Raw genomic sequence first — 13,725 nt, forward strand, 5'->3', positions numbered from 1 at the left:
AATGTATTTGCAGTTATCCCAAAGTACTTTAAAACATAGTTTATTCTATATGTAAATCACTACCTCAGAATTTGTTCATAGGAAACAGAAATGTCAAGTTCTTTTAGTAAATGCATTGCTTAAAAACAATTCTATGAATCCCAAGAACATCAGACTTTCTAATCACATAAAAAATACCATTTGAGGAATTTCTTAATACAAGCTAATTAAAATCTATTGGAAAACTGAGTTATCATTCATAAATCTACCATTAGGCACAATTACATTTATCTAACTCCTAGCATCAACATAAAGTATTACATATGTCCTAAATATATTTTTAACTTATTTTTATTAAAATAATTTAAAAATTGCTTGATTATACATAGAGAGTTTATAATTCCTTTACATAATGTCACCACATTACAATGCTAATATCATTTTGATCAAAAGGACATTATATATTATCAAAACTATTTACAAATTTGGAATAATTTCAAATTTTGAAAAGGTATACTTACCTCCAACATCTAAAATCCTTTCTCCCATACTACTCCTGCAAATTAAAATAACAGAATTTATATTGTAATAGTATCAATGAAATAGAAAGTCCTTGTGTTTGGGAGGAAAAAAAACTTCACTGAAAGATATACAACAATTGGCTGGTATCTCTAATTATTGCAGAAATTACATACATATATTAAATTATATTGAAAAGCTACCACAGTTTACCACTGCAATTATTAATGCAAACTCATGGTCATCTTGTAAGACATTCTCTAAATTCTTGACTTGCACAACCAATAAAAGCAATATAGTACAAATTATTACATGAGAATTAACATTTCTTGGTTAGAGAGAATATTCCTGGCAAGTTGAGGCATTCTGTCCAGTATAGCATTCATTTTTTTTAGAGTCTAGAAAAGAAAAAAAAAGATAATGCATTAATTTTATATTCAAAGATGAAGTATTTACAGAAATATTCCAGGTACACGTTAAAAGCCTAATTTTTGTCTTAATCACTGCATTCTGTTCCAAGAATGGAGTTAAGAATATTAAGTATAAAATAGTTAATGCAAAACAACATAAACCACAGGATATTTAAAGTAGAAAGTAGCATGATTCCTATACTTAAAGAATTCATACATTTTTTAGGATCACGTTTATTATTCTTCTAAGATGTAAGGAAGCCAAAAAATGATTACCTTATTAATTTTTGTTCTTAAGATATACACATACATACACTAATACAGACTTTGGTTAGCATAATAACATTTAGAACCCCTAATATCTGAATGGTGTAATTTATTTTCATTGAGTTATATACATCTATAAACCCATATGGTCATAAAATTTCAGTAAATATTTAGGAAATACGTTATGTTGGACAACGAATTGTTAAGATAATAGAAATATACTCCAAGATGAGTAATTTAGTCCAAGATAAAAATCAGTTTTCAAATTGTCAAACTACTACCAAAATTTCTTTACTTTCTCATTTGTAGGATAAACAAATGACTTTACCTCTTGCTGAACACAAATGTTCACTCTTGAGTCAATAACCAGGGCACAAAGGTGAGGTACAAAAGTTTCCACTACTTGTTTTTCACCTGAATAAAAGTATTCAATTATTGATATTCATTTTAAATCATTTTGAATGACAGTTTTTTCTTATATGAGTTAATGGAAAGGATGTATTATTAGTGCAGTACAGAAGAGAGCCTTTTGGCCTGGGCATCAGGAAATACAAAATTAAGTACTAGTTCTGCCTCTAACTAGCTAAGTGACCTTGAAAAATATATACCACTCTACAGATGTAGCTGATCTTAATGCTATTAAGGGAACAACTCCACGTCCAGTTTCTTATTTCAGGTACATAAGGAAGTATATATTTTTTAGATGAAGTAAATATAATTCAAAAGTGGAAAATTCTATTTTGAGGCTTTTATAAAAATTGGCCTCATTTTTTTTAGTTGTATCTCAAAGATTTTTATACCCATAAAGAACATGACCATATCTCCACCTCATGAAGCTCTAAATGATTCAAGCTATTTTTTTTTAATTGTTTGGGATTTGTTGAGGGTACAAAGAATTAAGTTGCACTGACTGCATTTGCTAGGTAAATTCCCTCTTACATTTATGTCCTCCTCCCAAGAGGTGTGCCACCCATTCTCAAAATATGAGGCTTTATTAATACTAATACATTCAGAGGAAATTTGCTACATACCATTTCATAGTACAAATTTTATATATAATTTTAAGCAATAGAAATACTGCAATAGCAAATGTGTAATTTTCTAAAGTTACTATATTGAAAGGAAAAAACCTCAATCCAACATAAATAAATCTTTATTTGAATCACTTTATAATTGCTCATGCTTTAGGATTATTTTCACCCTAAAAACCTATGAATTTGAACTAGATTATGTTAATTTCAAAAATATCAATGAAAAGGGAATATTAGCCATTATTTAAATCTATAAAAATTCTTTTAATAAAACTTTTTAGCTTTGAGTATAGAAAATAGGTTTATTGATGAACATTCACCAGCTTCAGATCAGTCCTAAGTAAGTCTTCTTCCAACCAACACAGAGATAAAAACTTGAATTTTATTCTTTGACACAAGTCATTTGCTGGCCACAAGTGAAAGGATGAGTAGTAACATGTTCTGCACTCTCAGTTTGTCATTCAAAATTTTGATCTATTAGATCCAGAGGTGACAAACTATGGCCCAAGAATTAAATCCAACTACTTGACTATTTTTGTATGGCCATATTATTCATCAGCAGGCACTCTATGGAAAATACTTGAATTGATCATGTTTATTGAACCAGTGTGCTAAAGGTGAACTTCATTCATCTTTATGAACTTAGCCATAGTCAGGTATGTGAATTTTTGTTAGAAATAGAAGTTAAATATTATAACTTGCCCTTCCACACAGCAGTCCAATGGCTTAGCAATGGCAAACTTTTATTGTGACTTTTGATACAAAGGACCAAGTCCAGAATTTTTCTGAATAAGAATTGTCCTTAACTATTATTACTGAATATCTTTTGTGGTTAGCAATGGCTGCAAAGTTGACAATATTTCTTAACAAACTGAGCCCAAAATTAAAAGATAAAATAACACTTATATGAACTTACACTGCAATAAAATTTTGATGCCTAAGGACACTGGAATGCAAGTTGCTTTATATACGTCCCAGACTACCAAAGGTTAAACAAAAAACAATATGTCCACTCCCACAGAAATTTACAGGGAACATATTTTTCCCCAAGCTCCAACCACAGGTCCAGCAGTGTTTTCAGATATTAATGTAAATGCAAAGAAAATTTCCATACTTCAAAATCTAGAAATCTGCAATTCAGAAACTTTTCAAGTGAACGTGATTAATCTGCAATGCATGACATTCTAAAAGGTAAATATTAAGAACCTAACACTACTATTAAGGCATTCCAAGTGATGAACATGCTCAATTAAAATCATGCTCATAAACTGATAGCAGGATTTGACATTACCTGCATGAAAAGACATCTTTTAATGGGATCTTCAAAATATCTCATTACAGATAAACATTTACACGTGAACATTTGCAATCAATTTTGAAAAGAGAGAACACTAACTTTGAACTCTAATTATGTGAAATGTTACCTTCTCAAAATAGAATGCTATTTTTCTCATTAGACCTGTATTTCAAAAATTTGTACTCAATTATTATTGTATTTTAAATTTCATCGATAAAACATTTATAGAAATTTGTTTTGTCTTCTCATTTAAATACCTCCATAATATTCTCAATTATTTTTCTTTTGCAGTAAAATGGCTAAAATATTTACTATTAGCCCTTTACAGGAAAAATTATTTTATCCCTGAATTAGACAGAATTGCTAATATTAAGACAATAAAGGAATTAAGATTAGGAATTGCAAAATTTTACTAAATCGCTAACAGCAATTTATCATTCCAACATAAATAAAATGTTTATAATACCTTCATCACTGACATCATGTATGACCTGAAAAAAATGAATATTTAATTTACTCTTTAAAAACAGTATTAAAATGACAAATTACATTTTAACCCACAGAATAATTATTTAGTTTTTATCTATTAACTAACCATCTAATTATATTAACCAATTTAAACACTTCATACAATCTGAACAGACCCGCTAACCAATATGTTAATGACTTTTAGGCTAAGGGAACAGAGAACACAAATTGTCTTAAAATATTCACATGCTTTACACCAGTTAATCAATGAGACTTTTACCATCAAAAGATCAAGTAAGTCTTCTATCATATTTGTAACAGCTTCATCTTTTGTATTTTCTTGACTTAGGATAATCTCCTTGGATTTTTCCAACCAGGAAACCATGTATAAAAAAAGAATTAACAACATATTATTTACTTTCAATTCCATGTTAGTAATTTTGAGAATGTATTTATTTTTAAATCAATAGTAAAGCTAGGAATGAAGAGACATTAAAAATAAAAATTCTGGTATTGTATCAAAATAAGTTTATGCTTTTAAACATCTTCCCTGCTTTTGTTTTTTTGTTATTATTTACTCACTACATTTCTCATTGTTTAAAATGGTAACAGACAAAAATAATCTTAATTGTAAGAACCTATTTTCCTCTTCAAATTCCTAATTCAGTTAACCTTAGGATAATATTAAAATAAATTATCATCACAATTTAGGTTATTTTGGTATCATTACTATTTGAAAGGTTTTAGTATTATTTTACTTTAGTTAATCAATTATTTCAGGAATTTGAGTATATACTACATCCTAGGTACTATTTTAGGTGCTGGCTATACAGCAACGAATATAAAACAGGCACAAATCAATATCCTTCATTCTAGCATGGGACACAGATAATAATATAAAAACAAAAATAAAGTTATGTAGTAATTAAGAAGAGTTGATGAGAAAATAAAGTTAAGCCTTTGGGGAGCCTTGGGACCTTAAGCTCACATGATTATCAAGATCCCTGTTTACCGAGTTTTGGGGGGACTTTTTGTATTTGCAACACATACAACAAATAAAATTTATTCTCAAAGTTTCATATAAAGTTCCCAAATTTATTCTTCAACTATTTGGACCATTTCTCATTTTATTATAAAGCATACTTTTTATCAAATCTCCTTCACCTGCATATGTTACATATTCTATACTTATCTTTTGTACTAGTCCTTGTTTTATCATGGTTGGAAGTCCAGCTTGGCCTAATATACTGATATTTTTGGCACATCTTCCAATAGTAACCAAAATGGTTGAAACAGTTTGGATATCCTTTTTATTAAGTTCCTGAAATGAAAAGTATACACTAAAACTTTTGCGAACACAAAATAGTTTGAAATAAGCATTGGGCCCAGGTACACATATTCCTAATCCTCATCACCAATCCTGAAAGGAAGCCATTACCATCATCACCGTACTGCAAAGGATGAAAAGTGTAGTTCAAAAGAACAACTTGACTTGCCCAAAGCCAAACACCTGGTGAATGACAAACTCAGAACAAAAATGAAGATCTGATTAAATTCACGAAAATTTATACTGAATCAGTTACCATCCATTCCATTCTAAAAAGCTTCATGTATTAAACAGATCAAAGAAATTTTTATTCACTCTCTTAACTTCATAATAAATCCCAGATATGGGAGAGATTATTAATAAATCACCTCTTCTCATGTATGAAAATGCTATAGATATGATAAATCAAATCCGAGGTTTTGGGGAATTTTTTGTTTATTTTTGAGAGCATCTAGCATTGTCAAGAAAGAATGTACTGATAGGGTTTTTGTTTTTTCTTTAGCTTAATTATTATGGGTACATAATAATTATATTTCTTTATAGGGTACACGTGATTTATTATTTCAGTACATGTGATTCTTGATACAGGCATACAATGTGAATTAATCAAATTAGGGACTTTTTTTTTTTTTTTTTGCAGTTTTTGGCCTGGGCAGGTTTGAACCCACCACCTCCGGTATATGGGGCTGGTGCCCTACTCCTTTGTAATCAAATTAGGGTATAACTGGGGGTATCTATCACCTCAGGCATTTATCATTTCTTTGGGTTAGAAACATTCCTATTCCACTCTTTGAGTTATCTTAAAGTGTACCTCAACTTATGGTTGATTATAGTCACTTTGTTGTGCTATCAAACATTGTTCAGTCTATGGAACTGTATTTATGTACCCATAAACCATCCCTGCTTTTCCCCCCAACCTGCTACCCTTCCCAGCTTCTAGTAGCCATTATTCTACTCTCTCCAAGAGATCAATTGTTTTTCATATTTTATCCCCCATAAATCTCAAAAAAATCATTGCCCAAACCAGTGTCCTAAAGTGTTTCCCCAATGTTCTTATTTTAGAAGGTTCACTGTTTCAGATCTTTTTAACTCTTGAATCCCCTTTGATTTTATTTTTGTAAAAAATATCACCCATCCAGGCCGAAAACACAGTTCAGTTTGACTGAACTCAAACATGCTAATGTCACGACTGCATCAATAATTTTTTTTAATGTTCTCTGTATATGGCAAGAATTAAAGGTCTAATTTATTTCCACACATCGATATCCAGTTTTTCCAGCACCATTTGTTGAAGAGACTGTTCTTTTCCCAATGTGTGTTCTTAGTCCCCTTGTCAAAGACAAGTTCACTATAGATACGTGTTTTTATTTCTGGGTTCTCTTTTTGTTTCACTGGTCTACACGTCTATTTTTATGCCAGTACTATGCTGTTTTGGTCACTATTGCTCTGTACTATAATTTGTAGTCTGGAAATGTGATTTCCCCAAGTTTGTTCTTTTTGCCAGTGGTTTCCAATCCTGTGCACACTGGTGTACTGTGAGAGGATCGTAGGATGCTGTGAAAAATTTTAAAGATCATTAATTGTTTCTAAAGAAGTCAAAGCAAAGTATATGTATGTATATTTTTTGATCAACATAATTTAAGTGTGCCGCAGAAGTTTAACTATAGGTTCAAGTATGCTGTGAGATAAAAATGGTTGAAAAACACTGCTTTTGTTCAGGATGGCTTTAGCTATTTTGAGTCTTTTGTGGTTCTACATAAATTTTAGGTATTTTTTTCCTATTTCTGTGGAAAATGCCATTGATCTAAAAAAATAGATCAAGTTGTTTAAATTACTTTTTTCTAAATTTAAGTATTGATAATCTTATGTAAAACTAGCTTTTTGAATTAATTTTATTTGAAAAACAGTATTCTGATATGTTCAAACTCTTTGAACAAAAAAAAAATCAAGCAATTGCTAAAATAAGCATAAATTATATACAGGTTAATTGTAAGCTAGCTTGCTCTAGCCTTTCTATTTATTTTTTTCTATTGGAGTAGTTCATCCTAGAAAGTACAGTTCTATATAATAATTTTAATAATCATTCAGTAAAAATATTTACCCTGCACATAAGGTCATCCAACTTGTGGAAGAACTGTTTGCTGCATTTAATCTTCACATCTTCACAAGCATCAATTTGGACAAGTGTTTTCAAAGGTTTGAAATCATTTTTTCTTAAAGCATCATCAATGCACTTTTCCAACTGCTAAAGAAATATATTTAATGGCACATATATTGAATCAAAACCAAAATTAGTCACCTTATGTAATCTAGTAATTTGAAGATGGTTTTCACGTGAGAACCTTCAAATGAGTTTATAAAATATCAATTCACTTACTTAACAAAAAATGCTTCCCATTATTAAATTTGGAGTAATTGAATTAGTGATTCTTTTGATAAAACCAGGAAAAAAATTACTAATATTTCCAATTCATATCTTTTATTACTAAAATAATCATTACATTGAACTCAACAAAAACTTGATGAAACAAAATCAACTTTCTAGTAACTAATACTTGATACAATGAATAAAAGCCTAGAACATCTGATTAGCAAACTCTTACTGGGGTTTAACTTATAAAGAAAAACGTACAAACACAAGTATCTTTTTGAAACTATACCAATGAATATTACTTAAGCATTACTCTTATATAATATTTATATTCTTTACAAAATCTTCCATTCCTATTGTTGAAATACAACTTCATTAATAAGAAATTTTCATACTACAGTCTAATCACTAAGCAGAAATTGTAGTGACTTGCATAGATGTTAGATTATTAAAATTTACACTTTATCCAAATGCAAGAATTTTAAAAGCCTGACATACCTTCATAATTCTTTTCAATATAAAACAGATATATATAAATCAGCATTTTTAATATTTTACAAATATTCTTAATACAGTTTTAAAAACATATCTATTTTAATTACTCTATTCTTGACCATTTCATTAAAACATGTAAGCTTTGTCATTGTTAAAAACATAGGACCTATAAGTAAACAAAAGTGATTTTAGAAATCAAAATATATCCTTTTGGTTTAGGACTACATACCTGGAAATCTGGTCTTATTGGCATTTTGACTGTATTTAAAAACAACAGGACAAAACAAACACCTATGGAAGAAAACATATTTTCTGCATTTTACAGTATGTTCCATGTGTTTACAGTTTAAAGTATCTTAACAGACATCAATAAGCCCTGCTGCTTATATAAAAGATAATAAATATTGTTTCTTTAAGTTCCTCACTGGACATTTTCTTTATGTATGTATCAAATTGCATATAAATCTGACTGAAGAAATTTCTAGAGGAAAACCTGCAGATCACATTTTCAAGCCCTCTCTTCTTATAGATGACTTATATTAATGTCAAATATCCTGCCAAAAAGTCACAAAGCTAGTTAGTAAAATAACAGAAACCTGGACCTCCTTCACCAGTGATTCCTGCTTACTTGCTTCACCTTTGGGAACAAGAAGAAAAATACTCTTGGGTTAATTTCTAAATAAAATGAAAGCTATTAATAGCATATTCAAAAAGGAAGAATATGCATATAAATTAAGAAAGAACAGAATCAATGCAAAGAAACAAGTGAGGAAAAGATAATCTACACACATTTCGTATGTCCAGAAAGATGTTTAGGAAAGAAAAAAGCCCTGGGTTCTGGCTGAATGCCCAAATCAAGGGGAGGGCTTCACTTCAGCAAAATGTTTCAGATCCCTTAAAACCATAGGATGCAATTACAAACGACCATCATGAATTAACATATTGTAATATGGCTTTTAATAGAAAACATTCCCAGAGGTCAAAAGAGAAATTCCATGCTTATGAAAACAGGATAACAAACAGATGAATAACTTTGAACAACCCTATTTAGTGTTTTCCTGAAAAGGGGGAACACAAAGGTCATTTAACTTACCCTGCTATTAACATCTAAGGATTAATTTTTTTTTTTTTTTTTTTAGCAAGAAAATACATAGCTGTAGTTAGCCTCAAAATCCTATGTACCTTTTCACTTTGTAGATTACGTGTTAAGCATTTTGGCTTTTTTTGAAACCAAGTACTAAAACATTCTGAAAGCAACTATTATTCTGACAGTATAATGACATCTAATAATTAAACTTTTTTAACCATTTCATTTTAATTATGAAAATGTTTTTTAAAATCTGACATGCTGACAACGATGTACCTAAGAAGTACTTCCTAGCATCCTCAGTAAAATAAACATTTCTTGCACATAAAAAAAATCCTTAAAACATTTTTTCCCTTTAAAGGAGAATGAATACAGGAAACAATGGGGTTACATTAAGTACTACACACAATCTTAACAAATCTAACATTTCCAAATGCAACTTAAGGTTAGTTATAGAAAGAAAAATAAATAATTGCTTCTTTTTGTATACATCATAACTAGAATAATTATAAATAAATTACGCTGTGACAAACTTTGTAACAAAATCACTAAAAAAAAAATCCAGCATAAAGAGGCAATTAATCAACCCAAGAGGAATATAGGACTCTGTATGCATAAAACAACAAGCATTACTGACAGTCTACATTCTTGCAGACATGCTATTAAAGAAAATTAAGTGCCAATGAAGACATCCACATAAGGCATATGAAAGGCGTGAGTAAAAAGAAAGAAAAAATTTTTACATTTCTAAATCCAGTTGAAGATTAACTATAAGGGAAAAATCTGATGCCTAGAGAAACATTTACCCCATGTATAAGAAACTAGGTAAACATACATTTTTGCAGCATTGTTTTAAGTGGCAATAACTCAAAAGCATTTAGGTGGGAGCTGGGAATGGCGGGGAGAGTGGGAAATAAGTAAATGTGGCACAGTATGTGGTAATTGTATGAATGGATATAATAATTAAATAAAATGAACCAGGACTACAGGTAATCTGTGGTAAAACAATCTTATGTGATTAAAACCATGTGGCCAAATGATAATATATACAATGTAGCGCCATTTATAATGAAAAAGAACCTTGGTATTATTCATTATTAGTTGCATATCGGATGTATATTAAGCATGGAAAGAGACATTCACTCATACCACTAAAGACAGCTGGGGTGTTTTGTCAGCCCACTGGGAAGGAAGACTAGGAAGTTGCACAGAACTGGAGAAGGCTGTTAATAAAAAAGAGACACTAGTTTTATTTATAATTAACTTTTTTTTAAAGTACAGTAAATTCTTGCCAAAATCCAAGCACATGGGTAACAAAAAATAAGATTAAAAATCTGAGTTACTGTTAAGGGATATGAGATGACCAAGCTTCACAAGTATCCAGCTAGAAGTCCAGGTGCTTTATCTATTTCTGTTCAGGGTCCAGCTGTAGTTTATCCCTGTCTGTTCTGTTTGTCTGCTCTGGTCTAAACACTGGGGAAACTCTGGGTCTGTGCCCAGCTGGGACTTCTAGGATAGCAGCAATTGATTTTAGGACCTCTAAATAGTTGGTAGTTATTCTGTCATCCTGAATCAAGAGATTCATCCAGAGAACATGGGAAATGCAGGGATCCACTTCTTGCCTCCCCAGTTCCCAAGAAGTTGGCCTTCCACTTTCCATTGGGCTTTACTCTTTAATTCCCCTGGGGCCATCACAGAATAGAAGTTTAGTCTGGTCCTGTTTTAAAATATCATGACAACACACACTGTTGCAGGGGTGTGTTAGTTTGTGTGTGTATATATATGCCAGGGGTGCCACAAATTGCATGCACATTTTAAGAGATCATGTTGCAAGTAAAATCAACCATTCCAGAAAAGCGTACAAATTGCAGGTAAAATGGATGTGCACAGCATGCCTAGGTACACTTGACCAGTAATAGCACCTTCAGTTCAACTTCAAAAAGTAACACACAGATACACTTAACTGCACTTAAAATATGTATACATTTTTTGGCATCCTGTGTGTGTATAAAAACTTACTTGATAGAAAAGTTAGAAAACAATGAGAAAAGAATTATACTATCTGAAGCATAGAAGAAATAGGTACTGGATTAGTAACCAATCACAGAGGAGCAATGTACACTGAGGAACCTGAACACCTACCACTGCCACTAGAATTTAGTCTGAGAGCCTAAAAGAGGGTGACGGTTTTCAGGGGTGAACATTCCTTTGGACAGAAAGACCATGTTGAGGAAATGATCCAGACTATTACAAAGAAATGAAGTGATAAAATAATACTAAAAACGTTGAGAGATACAAACCTTCCAATATCTATACAATAAAAATTGTACAAATTAGCAAAAACACAAAAATAAAAATGGTGAGGTAGGAACAGCGAACAGTAGCCGAAAACTTTCTCAAATAAATATAAACATCCACAAATTGAAAAAGTCCACTAATTCCCAAGGAAGATAAATGAAGAAAAGTAGACACATTGTGATGACACTTCTGAAAAATAAAAGTGAAAATCTTAAGTCACCCGAACAAAAAGAAAATCATGCAAAAGAATCAACGTAATAGATTCTTGGATCTCTGAACATGACTGAAATACAGCTACAAAGCAGAATCAAACTTACTATGTATTTTGAAACTAAAACACACATATGTATATTTGAATATCCATGGGACGTGAAAAGTCGGTTCACAAAATTTGTAGAACCTCTGTAAGTTGATCACCAAGGACCTACAACAAACTGGTCAACATGTGAAGGTGATGGGGACACACCCACGTGAGCTTCGGGAGCTACACGGGTGACAGGAGGCACGCCCACGTGAGCACTGAAGACTTCCTGGGTACTGGGGCCACGCCCACGTGAGCTCTGGAGGCTTCAGGGGTTACGGGGGCAGGCCACGTGTGCACAGGTGTCACGGGTGGCGGGGCCACGCCCACGTGAGCACAAGAGGTACCACGGGTGATGGGGCCACGCCCACCCGAGCACTGGAGGTGTCACGGGTGACGGGCCCACGCCCACGTGAGCATCGGAGGCCACGCAGGGGCGGGGAGCCTCCACCTTCTCCCACCACAACTACAGTGTTGTCTGAGCACTGCCCGTGAACTGCTGTACAGAGGCCCATTTTATGGTCTATTAGTCACCGCCGCCGCCACAGGGGACAGCAGCAGCTCTGCTAAGCAGGCCCGTGAGCGCCACGGAGCCCCCGCCTCCGCCTCCCGGGAGGCCCCGCCACGGCCCTGCGCCGTTAACTCCTTCCCGAAGCCGGTCACGGGGGGCTGAGCGGGCAGGATGTGACCGTCCCACCTTCGGAGAAAACGCTCCCGGGCACCCCCGACCCGAGCAGGAGGCCTCCCGCCCCCGCCCGAGCTCCGTGGGCCCCGGCTTTCCAACGGCCGCTGCGCGCCGCACCCAGCGCCGCGACCACCAAGGGCAGGACGCAGCGGCGGCTCCGAGGCCCTCGTCCTCCCGGGCCTGGGAGGCCCCGCGCCCGCCCCACCGGCGAACTGGGCCCGGTCCCGGTCCGCCCGGGACTCACTCTCAGCTGGGCGGCTGTTTCCACAGCGCCTCCCCTTCAACTTCCAGAGGCCACGCGCCCGAGGACGCCACAGCCTCCCTCCGCGCCCCGCCCTCCGGGAGGCCACCCAGGGGCCGCGACCCACCCGCCGGCTGGAGGAAGCCTCCAGCGTGGAGGCCGCCGTCTCTTCGCTGCTTGCCGTGAGGAGTGGCGTCTGAGCTCCTCAGGACTGCCGCTGAGCTTTTAGGCGTTTGGCAGAAGGCGGGAAGGGCCTGGCCAATAGGAGCTGCGTCCGGTAGGCGGTGTGTCCAATCAGCGCCGCCACCAGCCAGGCCCCGCCCTAGCCCCGTGGCGGGTGGCGGGATGGCAAGAGGACTGCGCCAAGGGTGACGTCGAAGACGCAAGTCAAGCCGGGTCGGGTCGTCAAGCGGTGGGCCCAGCTGGAGGCTCCCTGGGTAAAGCGCTCCCGGCAGGTCCTTGCTAGGCCCGCGGGTGAAGGCGCCGCGATCGCCTTTGCTCCGGTGCCCCCACTTCCCTGCTCTGCCGAGGGCTTTGGTGACCGCGAGCCTGCCTCTGGACCGGTGCGCGGAAGGGCGGGAAGGGGTGCGGGCGTCGGTCGCCAGAGGAGGCCCCGGACCTGCGCGCCGGCCCCGCTGGAGGCCTGGAGGAGGGGGCGCGAGTCCTAGCGGAAGCACCAACACTAGTTTTGGGCTCTTTGGTAGGTTTGCACACGCCATTTTCGTTTAGATGTCAAAACAGGGAACATTCCTGTGCGATGCCCAGACGGGGAAGGGTGTGGCAGAGGCACGTCCCGGGAGCTCGCGGCGGGAGGGCGAGCGGGCGGGCGGGCGCTGGGGCTGGGACGTGCCTCACGCGCTGAGCCGAGCTCCCTTCTAACAGACACCTAATTACCGTGTCAGAGTCACCCTGTCCAAGGAATCCCCGGCCAAGGAATCCCCGGCCTAGG

The 13,725-nt window shown here is 35.7% G+C and overlaps 1 protein-coding gene across 4 annotated transcripts in view; it reads right to left on the minus strand.

Moving 5' to 3' along the window:
• Positions 1 to 13,725, minus strand: part of SYCP2 (synaptonemal complex protein 2) — a 64,509-nt gene that overhangs the window by 43,183 nt on the left and 7,601 nt on the right. For 3 of the 4 annotated variants that reach the window (XM_023512007.1, XM_003787750.2, XM_023512005.1), the window contains 8 exons: positions 8,394 to 8,455; positions 7,400 to 7,543; positions 5,164 to 5,292; positions 4,252 to 4,356; positions 3,970 to 3,994; positions 1,504 to 1,589; positions 811 to 896; positions 501 to 535 (listed from right to left, as the gene is read on the minus strand). In XM_023512007.1, the coding sequence (XP_023367775.1) occupies positions 501 to 535; positions 811 to 896; positions 1,504 to 1,589; positions 3,970 to 3,994; positions 4,252 to 4,356; positions 5,164 to 5,292; positions 7,400 to 7,543; positions 8,394 to 8,417 (634 nt within the window). In that variant the 5' untranslated portion in view covers positions 8,418 to 8,455. Of the gene's footprint in view, positions 1 to 500; positions 536 to 810; positions 897 to 1,503; positions 1,590 to 3,969; positions 3,995 to 4,251; positions 4,357 to 5,163; positions 5,293 to 7,399; positions 7,544 to 8,393; positions 8,456 to 13,725 lie in introns of those variants that run through there. The other variant, XM_023512006.1, reaches the window with a different exon arrangement.

Source organism: Otolemur garnettii, unplaced genomic scaffold, assembly GCF_000181295.1.
Source record: "Otolemur garnettii isolate 467f Iridium unplaced genomic scaffold, OtoGar3 scaffold00023, whole genome shotgun sequence".
NCBI lineage: Eukaryota > Metazoa > Chordata > Mammalia > Primates > Galagidae > Otolemur > Otolemur garnettii.